Source organism: Coturnix japonica, chromosome 1 (assembly GCF_054131305.1).
Source record: "Coturnix japonica strain WE chromosome 1, WE-NBRP24, whole genome shotgun sequence".
Lineage (NCBI taxonomy): Eukaryota > Metazoa > Chordata > Aves > Galliformes > Phasianidae > Coturnix > Coturnix japonica.
In genome coordinates this window covers 49,666,038-49,682,106 of record NC_140663.1, presented here as the reverse complement: position 1 = coordinate 49,682,106, position 16,069 = coordinate 49,666,038, and the positions used below count along the sequence as shown (strand labels likewise).

At 45.4% G+C, this 16,069-nt stretch overlaps 2 protein-coding genes across 11 annotated transcripts in view; one reads left to right on the top strand and one right to left on the bottom strand.

Annotated features, from left to right (window-relative positions):
- The window catches only part of CRY1 (cryptochrome circadian regulator 1), a 31,512-nt gene extending 22,631 nt beyond the window's left edge, over window positions 1–8,881 (bottom strand). For 3 of the 6 annotated variants that reach the window (XM_015863858.3, XM_015863869.2, XM_085539366.1), the window contains exon 1: window positions 8,477–8,881. In XM_015863858.3, coding sequence (XP_015719344.2) covers window positions 8,477–8,634 — 158 coding nt within the window. In that variant the 5' untranslated portion in view covers window positions 8,635–8,881. Of the gene's footprint in view, window positions 1–433; window positions 721–8,476 lie in introns of those variants that run through there. The other 3 variants (XM_085539342.1, XM_085539348.1, XM_085539360.1) reach the window with 1 other exon arrangement.
- A 392-nt stretch (window positions 8,882–9,273) lies between these two features.
- On the top strand, window positions 9,274–15,522 carry MTERF2 (mitochondrial transcription termination factor 2). Of its 5 annotated transcripts, none has more exons than XM_085539384.1 (2): window positions 9,274–10,617; window positions 13,262–15,522. In XM_085539384.1, the coding sequence occupies exon 2, from the start codon at window positions 13,273–13,275 to the stop codon at window positions 14,458–14,460; it is 1,188 nt and encodes a 395-aa protein (XP_085395510.1). In that variant the 5' UTR covers window positions 9,274–10,617; window positions 13,262–13,272; the 3' UTR covers window positions 14,461–15,522. The 5 variants fall into 5 exon arrangements, with proteins under 5 accessions (XP_085395510.1, XP_015719403.2, XP_085395505.1 ...); XM_015863917.3 differs by having other exon boundaries at window positions 9,661–9,799; XM_085539379.1 differs by having other exon boundaries at window positions 10,339–10,612.
- Window positions 15,523–16,069: the final 547 nt, after the last annotated feature.

The following is a 16,069-nucleotide window of genomic DNA, read 5'->3' as shown; positions in this document are numbered from 1 at the left end:
ATGCAATGCCAAGTTCAAAAGCTTATACTCAAGTTAAATATCATGAGGTAAGCACAAGAAAATAACACTTTCAAGGCAACACAGTCCAACAGAAGGCAAGCTACGTATTACCATCCAGAACATCCTAATTATAACCTCAGTTAGTAGAAAGGTTCTGACACGCACGGTTCATATTCCAAATGCACGAAAACAAAGCACATGCACCACATCCCTCCAAAGGCTGCTTTACCTTTAGTCATCTTAAACATTTTAAGTTCAGAAGGAAGAAAAACTAGAACCAAGGAGAATAGCATTTGCAAGTGGGAAAGTTCCTGAATTCTCTCCAAACCTTCATTTTTGGAACAAATCAAATATAATGACTGTACTCCTGTAAATATTATCCTCCTCAAGGAGAACAGCAAAGAAATAAAATATAAATATCGATTTACTTTACCAGCACACTGGATGAGCAGTACAACAAGCAGCCAGGGCATCTGCAAAGATAGGATTCTGGAGGAAGGATGTAGCAGGAGAAGATAAAAACGTGAAATCATTAAAGAAACAGAAAGGTTGTTGCTGCAAGAGCAGCATCCGATCACTAGTAATGCTGCTCAGTTTGAAAGCCTGTCCTCCAGTGCCAAAACTGCAAGGTCTGTTGTGCTGTCTCCTATAGAAGGAACACAGAACTCCGGTAAGACCATCAGTAAATGAAGAATCGAAGAACATTTCCTTGGCAAGCTACAAGTCTCAGAACTGGCAGTTAAAAAAAAGTATGGTGGAGATTTCATGAACGTCACCCAACAAGTATTAACGAGAAATAAAACCAAAATACAACCTCACCTCCATCCAAAGACCCCACCGGAACTTGGGTGACAAAAATTCCCCTTTAGAATATTCTATTTTAAAAGCACATCTCAACTTTTCAATCCATGGTCACGCCTCTCCCACTGAGAGCAATAAGGAAAACAACTGCTGAAAGCTTTGTTATTCTCTTTGCGTATTTAAAACAGTTTCAAGAGACAATCCTGAAACCCAACCAGACGCATAAACATAGTCCTAGAAAATATTATTTATCTCCAAAAATGTAAAATGTGAGAAGGAGGGAAAAAAAGATCTCTTGATATGATGGAATTTATTAGCACAAAACAAACTTTCAGCTCAAAGGAAACTCACAATAGAACACCACAAAGATTTTTCTCCATTCTTCAATACATCCAACATACTGGAGAACAAATACAAGCTATTTTTAAGGTCAGCTGCTCTATGAGCTGGAGTCCCACAGTTCTTCAAACATTTCTCGTGTACTTCAGAACTGCAGACGTTGCAAAACTGAGATAAGCGTGCCACGGTGCTGTAGTACATAGCATAACCGTGACTGTCTGACACACTGCGCAAGGCGTGAAGTGGCCTACATGAAAGAGTTACCTACCAATATTCTTGTTTTTTCCAATCATGGCTGCCCTCCCTCTTTTCTTTTGATCCCTCCTCTGCCCCTTTCTCAATTGCAACTAAGCACAATCTGGAGCTAATTTCAGAGTTCTCTTGGACTTGCTGTTATAATTGTGCAACCTCCTTGCAAATCAACTTGCTCCCTCATTTCACATAAAACCAGTACTACTTCTCACCACTGGTAGCTCTCCTCAGGTCTGCTATCTCAACACAAGACATGCAGTAGTTTAACCTTACCTATAAGGTAAGCAGAGCATTGGCATCTGTATTAAGAAAAAGTTCTACAACTGCAGGTGTGCATAGGCTCGTCACTGCAAAAAGAATCAACACATTTCCCAGAAAATGGGTTCCATACTTGGAAGGAGACATCACATGGTCAGGACTTCCTTCCAGTGCTTGCACACGTACAGAACCCAAACTGCAGGATGCTACCTTGCCATAGCACCTAGCTAGGAAATACAGCAGATTGCAACCAATGCAGTTACTATCCAAACTTTTCAAGTGCAAACATGACAAAAAAAGATTACAGAAAAATCCAAGTATTCATAACAGGAGTTGTTTCTAAGTAGCTCATGTCATCGGTATTTCCTCTCCGTTAGCAAAGAATCAATAACAATCCACATTCATGCTTTACAGCTTCCACATTTGAGCTTCCAGATTTTCTTTCCCCACCCACCCACCATTTCTGATTTTCATTTATAAAGGACAGGAGTTTTTATCAAACCCATAGCACAAGAACTTTCCCTTTGTTAAGCATACAGATTCACACTGCAACATGTTGAGCAGCAACATGTTGGGCTGAGCAGGAGAGGAAATCAAGAAACATAAAGGTTATGGAAGTTTTCAAAGCAGGTCCACGCTTCAGTAACAGGAAGAAACAATGCAGAACTCAAAAGCTAAAATGCAAACATGACATGCTTGTCCCTTCATTAATTACATTAGCCGGAAATAGTTACTATCCAGATCAATGTCCAACTGACAAAGTCCCTTCCCTCTTTGGTACTTTGAACAAGTTCCATCCCACAGCAACAAATGTGTCGTGTTAGCACTTTTCAAGAAATTATGAGCAGTGGTTTTGATACCTGAGCTGCTTTCTGAAGCCATAATACGAAATCCCTGCTTCCTACTCAAGACAGTCAATATAGACATTTGGACCTTTCAAACACTAATGCAAACTGAAAAGCAAAAAGGTCTCAGTTCACAAGTCAAGAAAAAAGTGCATATTTTAGTAAGTTATGTTGACTGCAGCTCAGATGCTGTCTCCAACAACACCTACAAGCATTTGTTTATAAACCATGTTTATAAACCATTAGTGTGCCCATAACTGCTCCAATGGTGCACACAGACTTTTGCTGGAGTTACCTCCATTTACACATACAAAACAGAACTCTGCAATATTGACCTATTTTCCCTGGTCCTTTCTGCACTATCCTTGACTAAACCTTTATCCCTGTGAAAAGCAACAGTCACATGCACATTAAACTCCAAAGTAGTGGAAGCAACTGCTTAAAGGTGACCTGAAAAATATATGGAGGCTTTGGGGTCAGAAGAACATTGCAATTGTAGTTCACTCCTTGTCCTAGATTGCAAAGAACCCAAAAGCCACAAGTACATGGAAGCACATGAACTAACCATGCTCCACATTCAAAGTTGTGAAAACTTGAAGTGTATTTCACCAAAATACCCTACAATTCATACCACGCTAATCAAGTCCTCTCTGCATGTAACCACAGGAACTGCTATCAAATCTGCAACATACTAAGACTATAAAACACAAAGCCACAAACTCCACATGGCTTACACAACCAATCCAGGCTTAAACTGACTTCTGCCTTTTGAATTTGCTATGGGAACACTAGAATCACATGAAGCCCTGAAGTGAAGGGTTTCTTTCAGCATACAGATTAATACATTACAGACCTCAGTGCCACTTCTACGCTGAAAAAACGGCTGACTTCACCAGCAGTTTGACCTTCCTCCTATCTCTCGTTATATAACTGACCTGAAAGCCTGCCAGGAACTGAGTGGGGATGGAAGAGAACCACTTTCCTTGAAAATAAGGCTTTCATTCTGTAGATTAGCTGTCATAAATGAAACAGTTTGGGTGGCACAATGCAAACAGCTCTCTTGCAATATTTGCATAATGAAATATTTTTCAAGAGTAACTGCTATTTGTAGCATTTAAGACATTTTTCACAAGCTGGAGGGAAATGTGCTTTCTACCTGAATAATGAAAGAAAAAGACAAAGTAAAATTTTGTTTTCAAGAGCTGATGCAGAATTCATTGATACTGACACGGGTTGATCAGTTAAAAACAAATCTGCATCCTTGATTGCATAAAAAAAGCTGCCTGCACAGATAGCATTTGTGTGGGGTTTGTCACCCTCTCCTTTCCACAAGCAGAGGACATCACAGCACAAGCTACAAACAGATTACCTCCCCCTGATCAAGTAAAGAATGCAGTTTATTGATGCTTTGGCACAGTAACAAATTATTACAGAGAAATAATTCTAGTCCCAGAGAAGACAAGTAATCCGATGGACTTGTTTCTAGAACACATCTGCCATGATCTCAGTCACAAAGTCCACATGCTCCTCTTACATATCAAGAATAATTTACCCAGAGTGTAGCCCTTAAACATGGTATAAAACCAGGCCTCCAAAACTGCTTTACTTGAGGAACTAGATTCCTGCAAGATCCTTCCTGCAGCCACCAAGCACATTGTATAAAACCTGACTGGAATTGTTTTGGCCTAAAACCACCACCCTGAAAAACAACGTACTGAGCACTTTATGTAAGGTTTGGTTTGCAGTACCACCCGCTCTCCCCAGAGCGACCAGCACAGACTTGTTACCTAGTTTAATAACTGTTACGTTACAGAATCTGGTGATACAAAGCTATTCACCACAAGAAGCAGGCAAGCATAGGGTAATTTCTCAGCCAGCAGAGTTATTTCTCACCTTCTGACAGCATGATAAAAAATAAATTGGGCCTTTCTCCTCACACAGTAAAGAGGCCAGTACTTATTTTCAACAATAAAACTTCAAAGGGTGTCAACAAATGGAGAAACTGCAGAAGAAGCCAATAATCACCTTCTGCAGAACACCCAGTGGTTACCACGCACTAACGTCACAGGCTACAGTTACATGGCCATCTCCATCAGCAGCCAAGCCATGAAGAAGCACTGTCCCTCCCACTCCTACCTCTCCATGGCTACCACCAGCACAAGCCTGTTGTGGCACAACCTAATCCTACCAAAACCAGGCATTAAGCTGTCCTCGACAGCCTAACGAGCTAACCTGGTTCACCAGAGGGCTGCACCAGCAGTAGCACAAGAAGGTGGAACCAGCTTTCATCAGCAGTGTGGGATTAAAGCTGTGAGGGCAAACGTCAGCACAGCCCAGTGACGTACTTTGCAAATTACAGGACTAGCTCATATAACATTGTAAACTAACTTATGGATAGGATGCAGAGGGTTCCCCCAATCTAACAGGATGCACCGCAACACCCTGACCTGAACGAGTGACCTCTAAAAGCAAGTTACTACTCCTAGATAATAGACTTAGAAATTTACAGATTAATCACCCTCAATTTAAAGGGCTGGCTGAACTAAAGTTCTGCAAGTTACACACTGAACGGGCACTGACACAACTCATTGAATGGCACGACAGGTATGTCTGCAACATAGCACCAACTTCACCTGAGGACCTCAGACACACGAGCAACAGCAGCTGAGATCGGATCATGTAAAAGGAACCCCAAGAATCTACAGAATATTTATATTTATGTGGGAAAGGGAATTGGATTTTGTGGACCTGTTAAAACTGTTAGAGAGCATCCAGAGGGCAAACCACTTCCTTCACGACCTGAAACTACGGGTGTATTCTCAAAACCAGATGTAAAGGACAGCAAAAGTGAATCGATGCCTCAAAAAGATGCTCAAGTATTAAATGTTCAAATAAATCTTCAACTTCCAGGAACTGCAGTGAACGTCCTGGAAATTAAATGTTTGTTTTGGTCTTTAGTTTTTAATACACTTTGAGGTATTGGCATCAAAAAAAGATCACACCTCTTCCTTCTCCTAAATCAATGGGACTATCTGGCACAACAGCAACAAACTTAGCAAGATGCTAAACACATCAATATTCTCATAGAAGTCTATGAGATTTATGATATTCCTTATTTTTCTTATTCATAAAAAGAAAGTTATTATCTCCAGGAATGATTAAAAAGGGAAGTTCAAGGATTGGCAAGATTACATTATGCATCATGTAAAATCAGCTGCTGCACACCAGCCTTTCAACTACCACATCAAAAACATACATGCAGACTCAAAAAACCCAAATTAAACAAGTAAATAATTAGCCAGAGTAAACCCTTATCCAGCAGCTAATGGAATGTTTGCATTTCTTTTTCCATATTTTGATCAAGTGCCATTTTGTACAGAACTTGGGCTAACGAAACCCTCCCCTAAATCATGTCACTAACATGAGATTCCATTCTCCTTAATATGGAAGTCTGTGAGAACATGCCAGCACATTTTTTTCTTAAGTAGGTAATGGTTACTTGCTTGAGTATGTAAGTTACATTCTTTACCTATTCTGTAGGCACAATTAGAAGCGCAGTGTGTGTGGTGCCAGAAGTTTAAGGGCAGTTATCAAAATGTGAGCAGTTTCCTATTTGGCATTTTCCCTTAGTATTTCTCTATCACCTTCTTCCTCATATTGGGTAACCACTCTCATGCAAGCTTTTATCTGTGAGTGACACAGGAGAACTCATTACACAGGAAAAGCTTGTCTCAATGCAAGTACATCGTTGTGATTTACTTAGTAGCCTGAGAGAACAAACAACAATAAGAAGCAGAAGAGAACCAGAAAAATGAAAGAAGTTGATGAAGGCCCTCGTGTCTGTTACATAGCATTTGTGATTTTAGAACAGGTAGGCTGCATGCCAGGAGAAAGGAGGTCAGTAAGGCCATGTGACTGCTTGGTAATTAGGCTTGCTCAATAGTGCAGTTACACAAAAATATTAGTTCATGAGTGTTACATGACTGTTTAAAGAGAAAAGTTCATCAGCAATGTACTCAAGGTTGCAAGGTTTAAAACACATTTTCAAAATGAATTGTAACTGTTGAGTCTGCAGAGTAACAGCACTGTTTCCAACAAGAAGATAAACCTCCTGTTTTCCTAGTGTTCTTACACGATTTTCCTCATTCACTGTTAGTCATACTTCAACAGACAAGAGTTTTGCTCAGGTCACTGGAACCATAAACTCAGCATAACATAAACCCTTGGTGTAAACCTACCCAAACCAAGGAAAGCTCACAATAAACCTACTGCAAAAGGCTAAATCTGACTCATCTTCCAAATGCTGGGGGGTTTCTACACCTCATCTCAAACAATATGCATTTTTGACTAATGCAGCACCCTACGGCACAGGCATGCAAGCAAGTATGTTACTAACGGTCATCCAGTGACCAAGGAGATGTGGGTGTTTGGTTTTCAGTTACAAGTGCTAAATGAGTCTGGCAAGCCAAAAAACTGCATCATAAGTCTTGGGTATGCATGCTATGAGAGTGTGCATTACCATCAGTTAAAAATAACTCATTAAAACCACTGGAACCTAACACGGACCCATTCCAAACTACTAAGTGTTCATTTAAACATGACTTTATGGAGCTTATTCTAACAAACAGAACTCTGTCAATTACCTACTCTGCAAAAATTAATGTATTTCTTCAAATTTGGAAAAGAAAGGCCTTATAAAACTGGGCTATGAAGGCAGGGAGATCTTCTAGTCAAAGCCATGTACAGCTCATGCCCTGAGGTATACAAGTCCCAGGGGGCTGGCTGAAGTGCTCGGGATAGCAGAGTCAGAACTCAATCTCCTTCTGCAGGCCTCTCTGCTTACACGGAAAGGAGTGGTGGCGGGGAGGGTTCCTCTCCAAAATAGGAGAAAATAGAAAAACCTCCCTCTTCTGGAAAAGCAAAAGGAAGCCAAAGCAACAAAGATAACCAAAGCCCCTAACCATCTACTGAAAAATATCATTTTCTTCAAAAGCAAAATGCAGTGTAGAGACTGTCCTTTAGAACACCAAAGTAAACAACTTAGTCAAAGCAGATGAAGTGTTTTACATAAATGTACTTGAGGACTGTACTGGCTGAAGCTCATATTAAGTGGCCACTGAAGAACCAGGGCTGAAGCACTACAGACATGAGCTTCCTTTTGCTGGAGTCCAAGTCCACATCTGTCCATTCACAGCTCAGGGATCACAACCCAATGGCCTGTTGTTAAGCAGTATTTCAGTTGCAAAACACATCAGAAACCTATGAAGTATTCCTAAGACATGTGATTTCCTTAGCACTCGGGCCTGTTCCCATCTCCCAGACTCTTTTAAAACTTAAGCACTGACCACGCTTTGCCCATAAAGATCAACACTGCTGAGCATTAGGGCTCAATACGCAAAAGGAGTTATTCCTTTCAAAGCAAATAAACAAAAAGCCACTGTGAGAGAAATGTGTAATGCACCTCGGATATGGAATAAATGATAACTTTAGCTATTACTGAATGCTATGAGCCTCGTTGCCAGTGGAAGTGAAGCGTCCATCTAGGAAAGGTTAATGTAAGAAATCTTAGTATTTCTCTCCCCTGAGAACCAAAGGCAGGACCACGAGTCGAATCTAAAGTGACAGAAGTCACGGGGTCCGCAGGGAACCATCCTCGAGTTGAACCAAGCGGAACGGAGCACCGGACCATCCCAACTCCGTCCCCGGCTCATGACGTGGCGCAGAGCCGTCATGCCGCGCCCGCTCGATACGGGGCAGCGCTCAGCCCCGCGCCGCGCCCCCGACGGGACGGGTGGCGCCGAGCCCCGCGATCACCGGCCGCGCACGGGGCCGCGCAGCCGAGCGACGCCCGGAGCGCCCCTACGGGAGCAGCCCCGTTACCCGCTCCTTATATGGCTCGCACGGAACGTCCCTCGCCCCGCGCCGACTCTCCCGGCGCGGTCGCCCGGCGCTTCCCCTGCCCGCGGCCGGTCCCCGCTCACCGCCAGCGGTTGATGCCCACGTTGGAGGAGCCGGCGAACCAGGGGTCCAGGATGTAGACGCAGCGCACGGTGTCGGCGCCCCGGATGCACTCCCGCAGCGCCGGGTTGTCGTGGAGCCGCAGCCCCTTGCGGAACCAGTGCACGGCGTTCACCCCCATGCCGTGCTCATGGCCCGGCGCCCGGGCGAGCAGGGGGCGGCCGCCGCCCCGCGCGGAGCGGGGACAGAGCGGCGCGAGGGCTCTAGGACCCGGCGGAGGCGGCCGCCCGACGGGGACGCATCACCGCGCGGAGAACCCGCGGCTCGGCGGGACGGGACGGGACGGGCTCGGGAACGCGGAGCGGCCGCGCAGCTCTCCGGCTCTCCTCGTGCCGCGCCGCCGGCCGCCACCTCGCCGCTCGCCCTGTGACTGCGCCGGGGCTCCGCCGGCCGCCCCGCCCCGCCCCTCGCCGCCGATTGGCCGCCTCCGCCCCCACGTGACCGCCGGCCCTCACGTTTCTGAAGTGTGTTCGCTGCCGGCCGCGGCGGGAGGTGGCGGCAAGGCGGGATTCCCGCCCAGCTGGGCGGTGCCAGGGGCCGCGGGGCCGCCGGGACGGGACAGGACGGGACGGGACGGGACAGGCTGGGCTGGGCTGAGCTGAGCTGAGCTGAGCTGAGCTGAGCTGAGCTGCCGCCGCCGTCGCCGCCGCCGCCGCTGCTGCTGCTGCTGCTCCGGGCGCGTGCCCGAGCACTGTTATGTATCGTTCTCCGCGCGCTCCCGCTGAGGGTGGCGCGCATGCGCTGCGATACCGCGCTGTTCCCCTCGGGCGTCCCCTGCTTTCCCCTTACCCCTGCCCCACCCCTCACGTCTCGCTGCGGGTCTGGGGCACCGAGCCGTAACACCGATTCCCGCTCCGCCTCCCGCCCTCCGTCCCTTATGTAAGGCCTACGCAGCCACGCAGCCCGCCCGCACGGCACCCTCCCCCTCCATCGGCGATTACAAAACTGCCATGCAGGCGGGCACGGCGGGGCTGTTTGTTCGTTATTCCTAACCAGTGTTTGTTTAGAAGGTCGGAACTCCCCTCTCCGAGCGGCCCGCAGCCCCGTCTCTCGTCCCCGACCCCCGACAGGGCTGAGGTACCGAGCAGCAAGGCAGCCCGCCGCCGGCTCCCGCTCCCCGCAGCCCTCCCTCACGGGTTTCGTAACCGCCGCTCCCCGAGCCGTGCCCGCTGCAGGCTGGGCCACAGCCGCGGTCTGCAGAGCCCCGGGATAAAGCACAGCCTGCTGCCTCGTTAGGCCGTCGGGCTGTGCTTCAGAAGCGGAAGGGAGGTGAAGAATGTATTAAGGTGTGTAAGCTCCGGAGGCTCTGTGAGCAAGAAGGAAAATACGGCCATGGTTAATCAAGGATAATCTTGCTCACCTCACTGCTCTCCTGCAGGAAAGCTGCTGAAGGAGCACTGTATGCTCGTGTAGTGCAGGCCGTGAGAACAAAATCAAAAGGGAAGAGTCAGAAAAGGATAACAACAGTGTGACATGCTAGGAGCTGAGCGTGAAGTACATACATGAAGTATACAATGCGTTAAGAACTAGGAGTGCTTTTCAGTTCTTAGCATTGCTGTATGCTGCTGTGTGGTACATACTGACAAACGCAGACTGTTCATGAAAGGGCAGCGGGGTGGGAAGCATAACCACAGAATGGTTTGGGTTGGAAGAGACCTTAAAGATAATCTATTGCAACCCCCTGCCATGGGCAGGGCTGCCACCCCACAGCTCAGCTGCCCAGGGCCCCATCCAACCTGGCCTTGAGCACCTCCAGGGATGGGGCACCACAGCTTCTCTGGCAGCCGTGCCAGCGCCTCACTGCTCTCTGAGTAAAGAATTGCTTCCTAACAACTAACCTAAACCTCCTCTCTTTTAGTTTAAAACCGTTCCCCTTTGTCCTATCACTATCTACCCATGTAAAAAGTTGATTTCCATCCTGCCTCTAAGCTCGGTAATTTACATAACTAAGAGACCGCGCCACGCAGCGCATTCACCGCACCCTAAGAACAAATTGCGCCAAGACATCAACTACAGCACGCTCAATCTACAGCAGATACCCGCAGCCGGCCCTCAGCGCGCCATGGCGGCAGGGCGGCTCCGCACGCCCCGACCACATGGTACGGTACGTTCCGTTCGTTCCGTTCCGCCCCGCCCCGCCCCGCTCCGCCCGCTGTCAGGGGTCGGGCCCGGTGCGGCCGAGCAGCGCTCAGCGGGAGGCAGGTCAGGCGCGGGGCGGCGGGGCTGTGCGTGAGGGAGAGGTGGTGCTGGAGGGGGTGCAGCTGGGGGAAAGACAGCAGTCCGTCTGGGCTGCCTTGTACAGCATTCTGTGTTTCTGCATGGAACATAGAATCATAGAATGGCCTGCGTTGAAAAGAGCCACAGTGATCATCTAGTTTCAACCCCCCTGCTATGTGCTGGGTCACCATCTTCGTTATCACTGAGGAAAAAATGACTGTGATGCCAAACAAATTTCCAGACAACCTAAAGCTTCTCTCAAACAAGCTTAGCAAGAATTTCCATGTTGGATTTTGGAAGAGCAGAGTTTACTGTAGCAGAATTTGGCCTTGTTTTTAAAAAGCTCCATAACTAATCGGTAAGATGACTCTCTATTGTAAGTAACTGCATTACTCACAAGGCAATTTTGCCTAACAGCTGGATTACGCATCAAAATAAAAGTCATGGTTAGTTATTTTCCCGCTTTGTACTTTGGAAGTATCACCTGATATACCCCAAACAGTTTTAACAATAGTTTATTTAGATGGCAGTTTCCAGCTGAGCTAAAGTACTAATGCAGAAAGCCCTGACCCTTCAGAGACTGCTTACTCTGGCTGGACCCAGTGAATAGAATAGAACCACTCAGTTCTCTCACAGGCAGTTGTGTCACTTCCTATGTAGGAGAGGCTTCAGTTTTCAGTCCTGGTGAAAGTCATTTTTTCAGGGTACAAAAGGAGCAACACTGGAAAAATCTGTGTCTTACCTGCACTTTGGGGTGCTTTCATAGCTACTTGGAGAAGCAGTGCTAGAGCTCACTGGGCAGCGCTTCTCAAGCCACAAAGTGTATGAAGATAAAGCCATTATACCTGGAGTTACGGCATATGGCTTCATTGAGCTGTGAGGCCTTTCCTCACAAACTTGAAATACAGCTAACAACCAAGTAACTGATGAACAGCTTTCTGCTAACAACAAGCTTGAATGTAGTTCAGCATTTTCTATGTCTTAATCTATTAGATTATGATGTGGCAACATAATAAAAGTGCAGCCACTAGAAACTGAAAAACATCAACTTAAAAGCAATGATACATATTATTGACAAAAAGGTATTTTACCATTAGAAAATGTTTAACCATGCCTGAAGTTCTGTCACTTTGGTTCCCTAAACAAACTACTTTTGTGTATTTTCTTGAAAGATGGGATAGAAGTCAGACTGTAAGGATTTCATGTAGCTGTTCTGCATGAAACTTCTTGATATATGTTATGCAAGAGATCGGACTGGGTGGTTGTAACAGTCTTTTCTGTCTAAAAAGTAAAAAAGAAAAACCAACACAATAAGCCTTACTTAATACTCAGTGGGTACTTCTGGAAGCACAATATGCTTTGGGAGAGGTGAATGTGGCTGTATAAATAGGATTGTCCAATACACAACTTAATTGTATCTTCTTTCCCCCTTTTGAGTTAGAGCAATTTTCAGCATGTTAACAGCAGCAGCAATTAGGTCAAGCATTTCAGAGACCAGAGGTTCTCACTTCCACCTGGGTGCTTCCCAAAGGTTGTTACAAAACCACCCCCTAGGAAGTTAAGGATACACTCGGTGATATCTGTGCATGCATGGCTGCCGCTGCAGCTCCTCCAGCTGTGTCAGAGCAGGTGGCACTGCCTGTGCTGTTCATGATACCTGGCACTCAGCGCCAGCAAAGCTGCCCCACTGGGTTACCCACAGCTGCACGGCGGCCGTGCGCCCATCCAAAGGGTTGCACAATGGCTCTGGGCCCTCTGGGGGTGGTGGGCAAGGACAGAAAGTGGAAGGTGGAAAGAACATACAGCAGGAACATACAGCACAGGAGAAGTAAGCTCGAAGATGTGGCACTGCTTGCTTCCCCGCAAATATCAGGGTGATTACTTAGCCCCAGTTAACAGATTCAGCTAATGAAAAATGTCTTGGTACACAAGTGGGTTTGATGATTTTTTTCTTTAATTGCAAGGAGAATGAGTTGGTAAGGCAATTAGGATGTGAACTGCTACTGAAGAAACACCTGAGAGGGATATGACACATGAAGGAACATGTCATGCTCTAAACAATCCCCGAGCAGTTAAGCAAATACATTCAAAAGAGCTAAGAAATATGTTTTAAGCTGCATTTTTGTTTTGTTTTTATTCATTTAGTAGAATTGCTGTCAAATTAAATTGCATATAACATTTTTCCACTGCAGTGTGAGTGAGCTGTAACACCGTCACTTGCAGGAAATAGCTGACAGCTTTGTTCTTGTATGACTGCAGCATATCACGGACAGAGTGCTGCCCCCACAGCAGCACAGCTGCATCTACATGTTATGTTGTGGTGAGGCATCAACCAGAATATTAACCTTTCAGAAGTCTTTTCTTTCCCTTCTGCACAAAAGCTGATTTTATTTTTTTCCAATAACAAAAATACTGTTAAGAGCAATTTCTTATGCCAGCTCAGTCTAAACATCAATGGCTCTGAGAATGTTATGAGGTATAATTTGTGTCTTCAATGTGTTTTCAAAGCATTGTTTTCCCTCTCTGCATAGGGCTGCATTCCATGATGTTGAGAGGAGTTGCTCACAGCGCAAAAGATACAGTTACATTTCTACTGGCAAGATCTCACTACAGTAGCCCTGGGTTGTGGTTTGGGCCTGAGGTAACAAACAGAAGCTTCTTAATTCATTCAACATATACAATCGATACAAAGTCGAGACAGGAAAATCAAAAAACCATTGAGGACCTCCACAGATTGTCGGTTGATATTAAGAAGATACGCAGAGTAAAGGAATGGGTTCTCCTCCAGGAGGTGGCCTATGTTACAGAAACGGCCAGAATTCTACAAGAAATGGGTGCGGATAAGCCTGCTATAGCCAGCATCTTGGAACGCTGCCCACAGGCAATGCTGCTTAGCCCTGAGGAGCTGAACTCTCAAAGAGCTCTGTGGCAACTGGTGTGCCAGAAGGAAAACCAGCTGATTAAATTAATAGAGCAGTTTCCAGATTCTTTCTTCACTACTGGGTATCACGAGAACCAGAAAGCAAATATTTTATTTTTTCAGGAACTGGGACTTAAGAATAATATAATCACCAGGTTCTTGACAAGCGCACCCAGTATCTTCCAAAATCCAGCTGAGAAAAACAAACGCGTGATAGAGACATTACAAAGAAGCTATTTGAGTTTAGGAGGTTCTGATGCAAATATGAAGATCTGGATACTGAAGTTACTGAGCCAAAATCCATTTGTTTTGTTAAGCACCTCCTCGGCAATTCAGGAAAACTTGGAGTTTCTGCAAAAGAGTGATTTCAGTGACCACGAAGTCCTACAGCTGCTGTCCAAACTTAAAGGTTTTATTTTCCAGCTTACACCCTCCACCATGCAGAAGAGCATACTTTTTTCCAAAGATGTCTTTAAGTGCAACGATCAAGAATTCAAACGATTGGTGCTGAAATGCCCAGCCCTTCTCTACTATTCTGTGCCAATTTTGGAAGAAAGACTTGAGGGGCTGCTGAAGGAAGGAATTTCTATAGCACAGATTAGAGAGACACCAATGGTGCTGGAGCTGACAACCCAAATCATTCAGTACAGGATTAAAAAACTCTCTGCTTTGGGTTACAATATAAAGAGTGGAAATCTAGAACACCTGAATGGGACTAAGAAAGATTTTGAAGCCAATTATGGTAAGATACAATCAAAGAAGGAGAGACCCATGTTTAATCCTGTTGCTCCTCTAAATACTGAAGATTAATTTGAAGACTGTACTTAAAATTATGCAGTAGGGAATGATCAAAGAGAAAAGAGGTTTGGGTTCTTTGATAAGAGTTGAAGCACAAGTCATCTTAACCAGACTGCAGTCTTATGTTGTCCTTTGCTGCGGAGCGGACTTTATGCACAACTTCATTATAAAACTGCAGCTTTTAATGCTGGTTATGAGAAAGGTTGATTAATCCTTTACATAAGGATTTTTTTTTTCCCCCAGGGAGCATCTTGCATATCTTTTTGGTTCCAATTTCCTTATCTGCCTTGCCTCTAGCTTCTGTGGCTTTTCAGCTCCATCACTGTGCTGTCCGTGGTAGTGCTTAGCGTAATCTTTATCTGAGGGAGAGAAAAGGAGGATTATTTTGCCAGTAATATTAATCCACCCACTGGTCCGCTGCCTTTGGAGGTGTATATCGAGTTCCATTCCTCATTGCTGCAGGAAGTGGCTCCAGCTCCTGCATCCTGAATTGAAGAATTGAAGCAGACCTGACTTTTGGGTGGCAGGACCCAGATAGAGCACAGCTGAAAACAGGCAGGACATAGCATTTGCATTTAGCTGCTGCTACTGTGATACCCTCGTGTGTTCATTTACAAACCATAATGGGGAGAAACTACAAGGCAACCTCCTTGAAATTTCCATGACTTCAGAAACTGGCTCCTTTGGCAAAAGGATGGGGGGCAAAAGGACATATACTTATTGCTGTTACGTGGTTGTTCATTTCTTTTCTAGCAAGGCATGGGGAGAGAAAAGGCTATGGAGTGACTTAAGTCTCACGTGACTGGAGGAGAAAGGGAAAAGTCCCATTTTTGTATGGGTATAACAGAACTAGAGTCTGAGCATGCTGGTGATTAAAAGCGACCATCAGATTTGCAAACAGCTGCCATAGTTTCTAAATATATGGGTGATGGTTTCTCATGTATCACTGTAATAGTTGACAAGTGCTGGCTTTTAAAATAACACCTGTCCTACAGTGTTTAAGTGCTTGGCTTTTTAAAATTTATTTTAATTTATGGGTTGTGAATAGTAATAAAAAATAGTAGCACCATTAAAGATCCGCTCAATAAAATTAGGATCAGCAATATTACACATAGAAAACAAAGGTAGACTTTCCTAAGCAGCTATTCTATACAGATTCCCCTTTGGCATCAGGAGCTAAACCAGACACACGCCCACCACAGGCCATCCAAATCCAGGGCTCCTTCTGTTGAAAAGGAGCTTTAAAATGCAGAGGAATGGAGGTACTGAATGACGTATTTAGAAAGTGAGCTGCAAGGCGATGCCACACAGCCTGCCACATTAATTAGTGCAAAATCTGGTCAGAGCCACGACAGGATGCCAGCAGGTCATGGAGGTGAGCACCCCCTGACCAGAGCACATGTGATGGCAGCCAGAATTCAAGTGACACTGCCAGCAGGCACCATAGACATACAGCTGCCTTACTAAGCCATTTCTTGGCTGACTCTTCAAAACACACGATTGATTTAAAAGAGGGAGCAGGGAAGACAGCTATATGAGAAGATTGCAGCAGCAAGATCACCATATTTCAATTCAGAACCCTCCATCCCTTGGACACAAGGGGGCATTTCAGCTTTCTGGA

What these genes read in the sequence shown, in the direction of transcription:
- MTERF2 (XM_085539379.1), top strand. Translation starts at nt 10,576, where the DNA reads ATGGCGGCAGGGCGGCTCCGCACGCCCCGACCACATG. An exon ending in CCGCACGCCCCGACCACATG is followed by an intron (nt 10,613 to 13,261) that starts GTACGGTACGTT and finishes CTCTCTGCATAG; the next exon opens with GGCTGCATTCCATGATGTTG.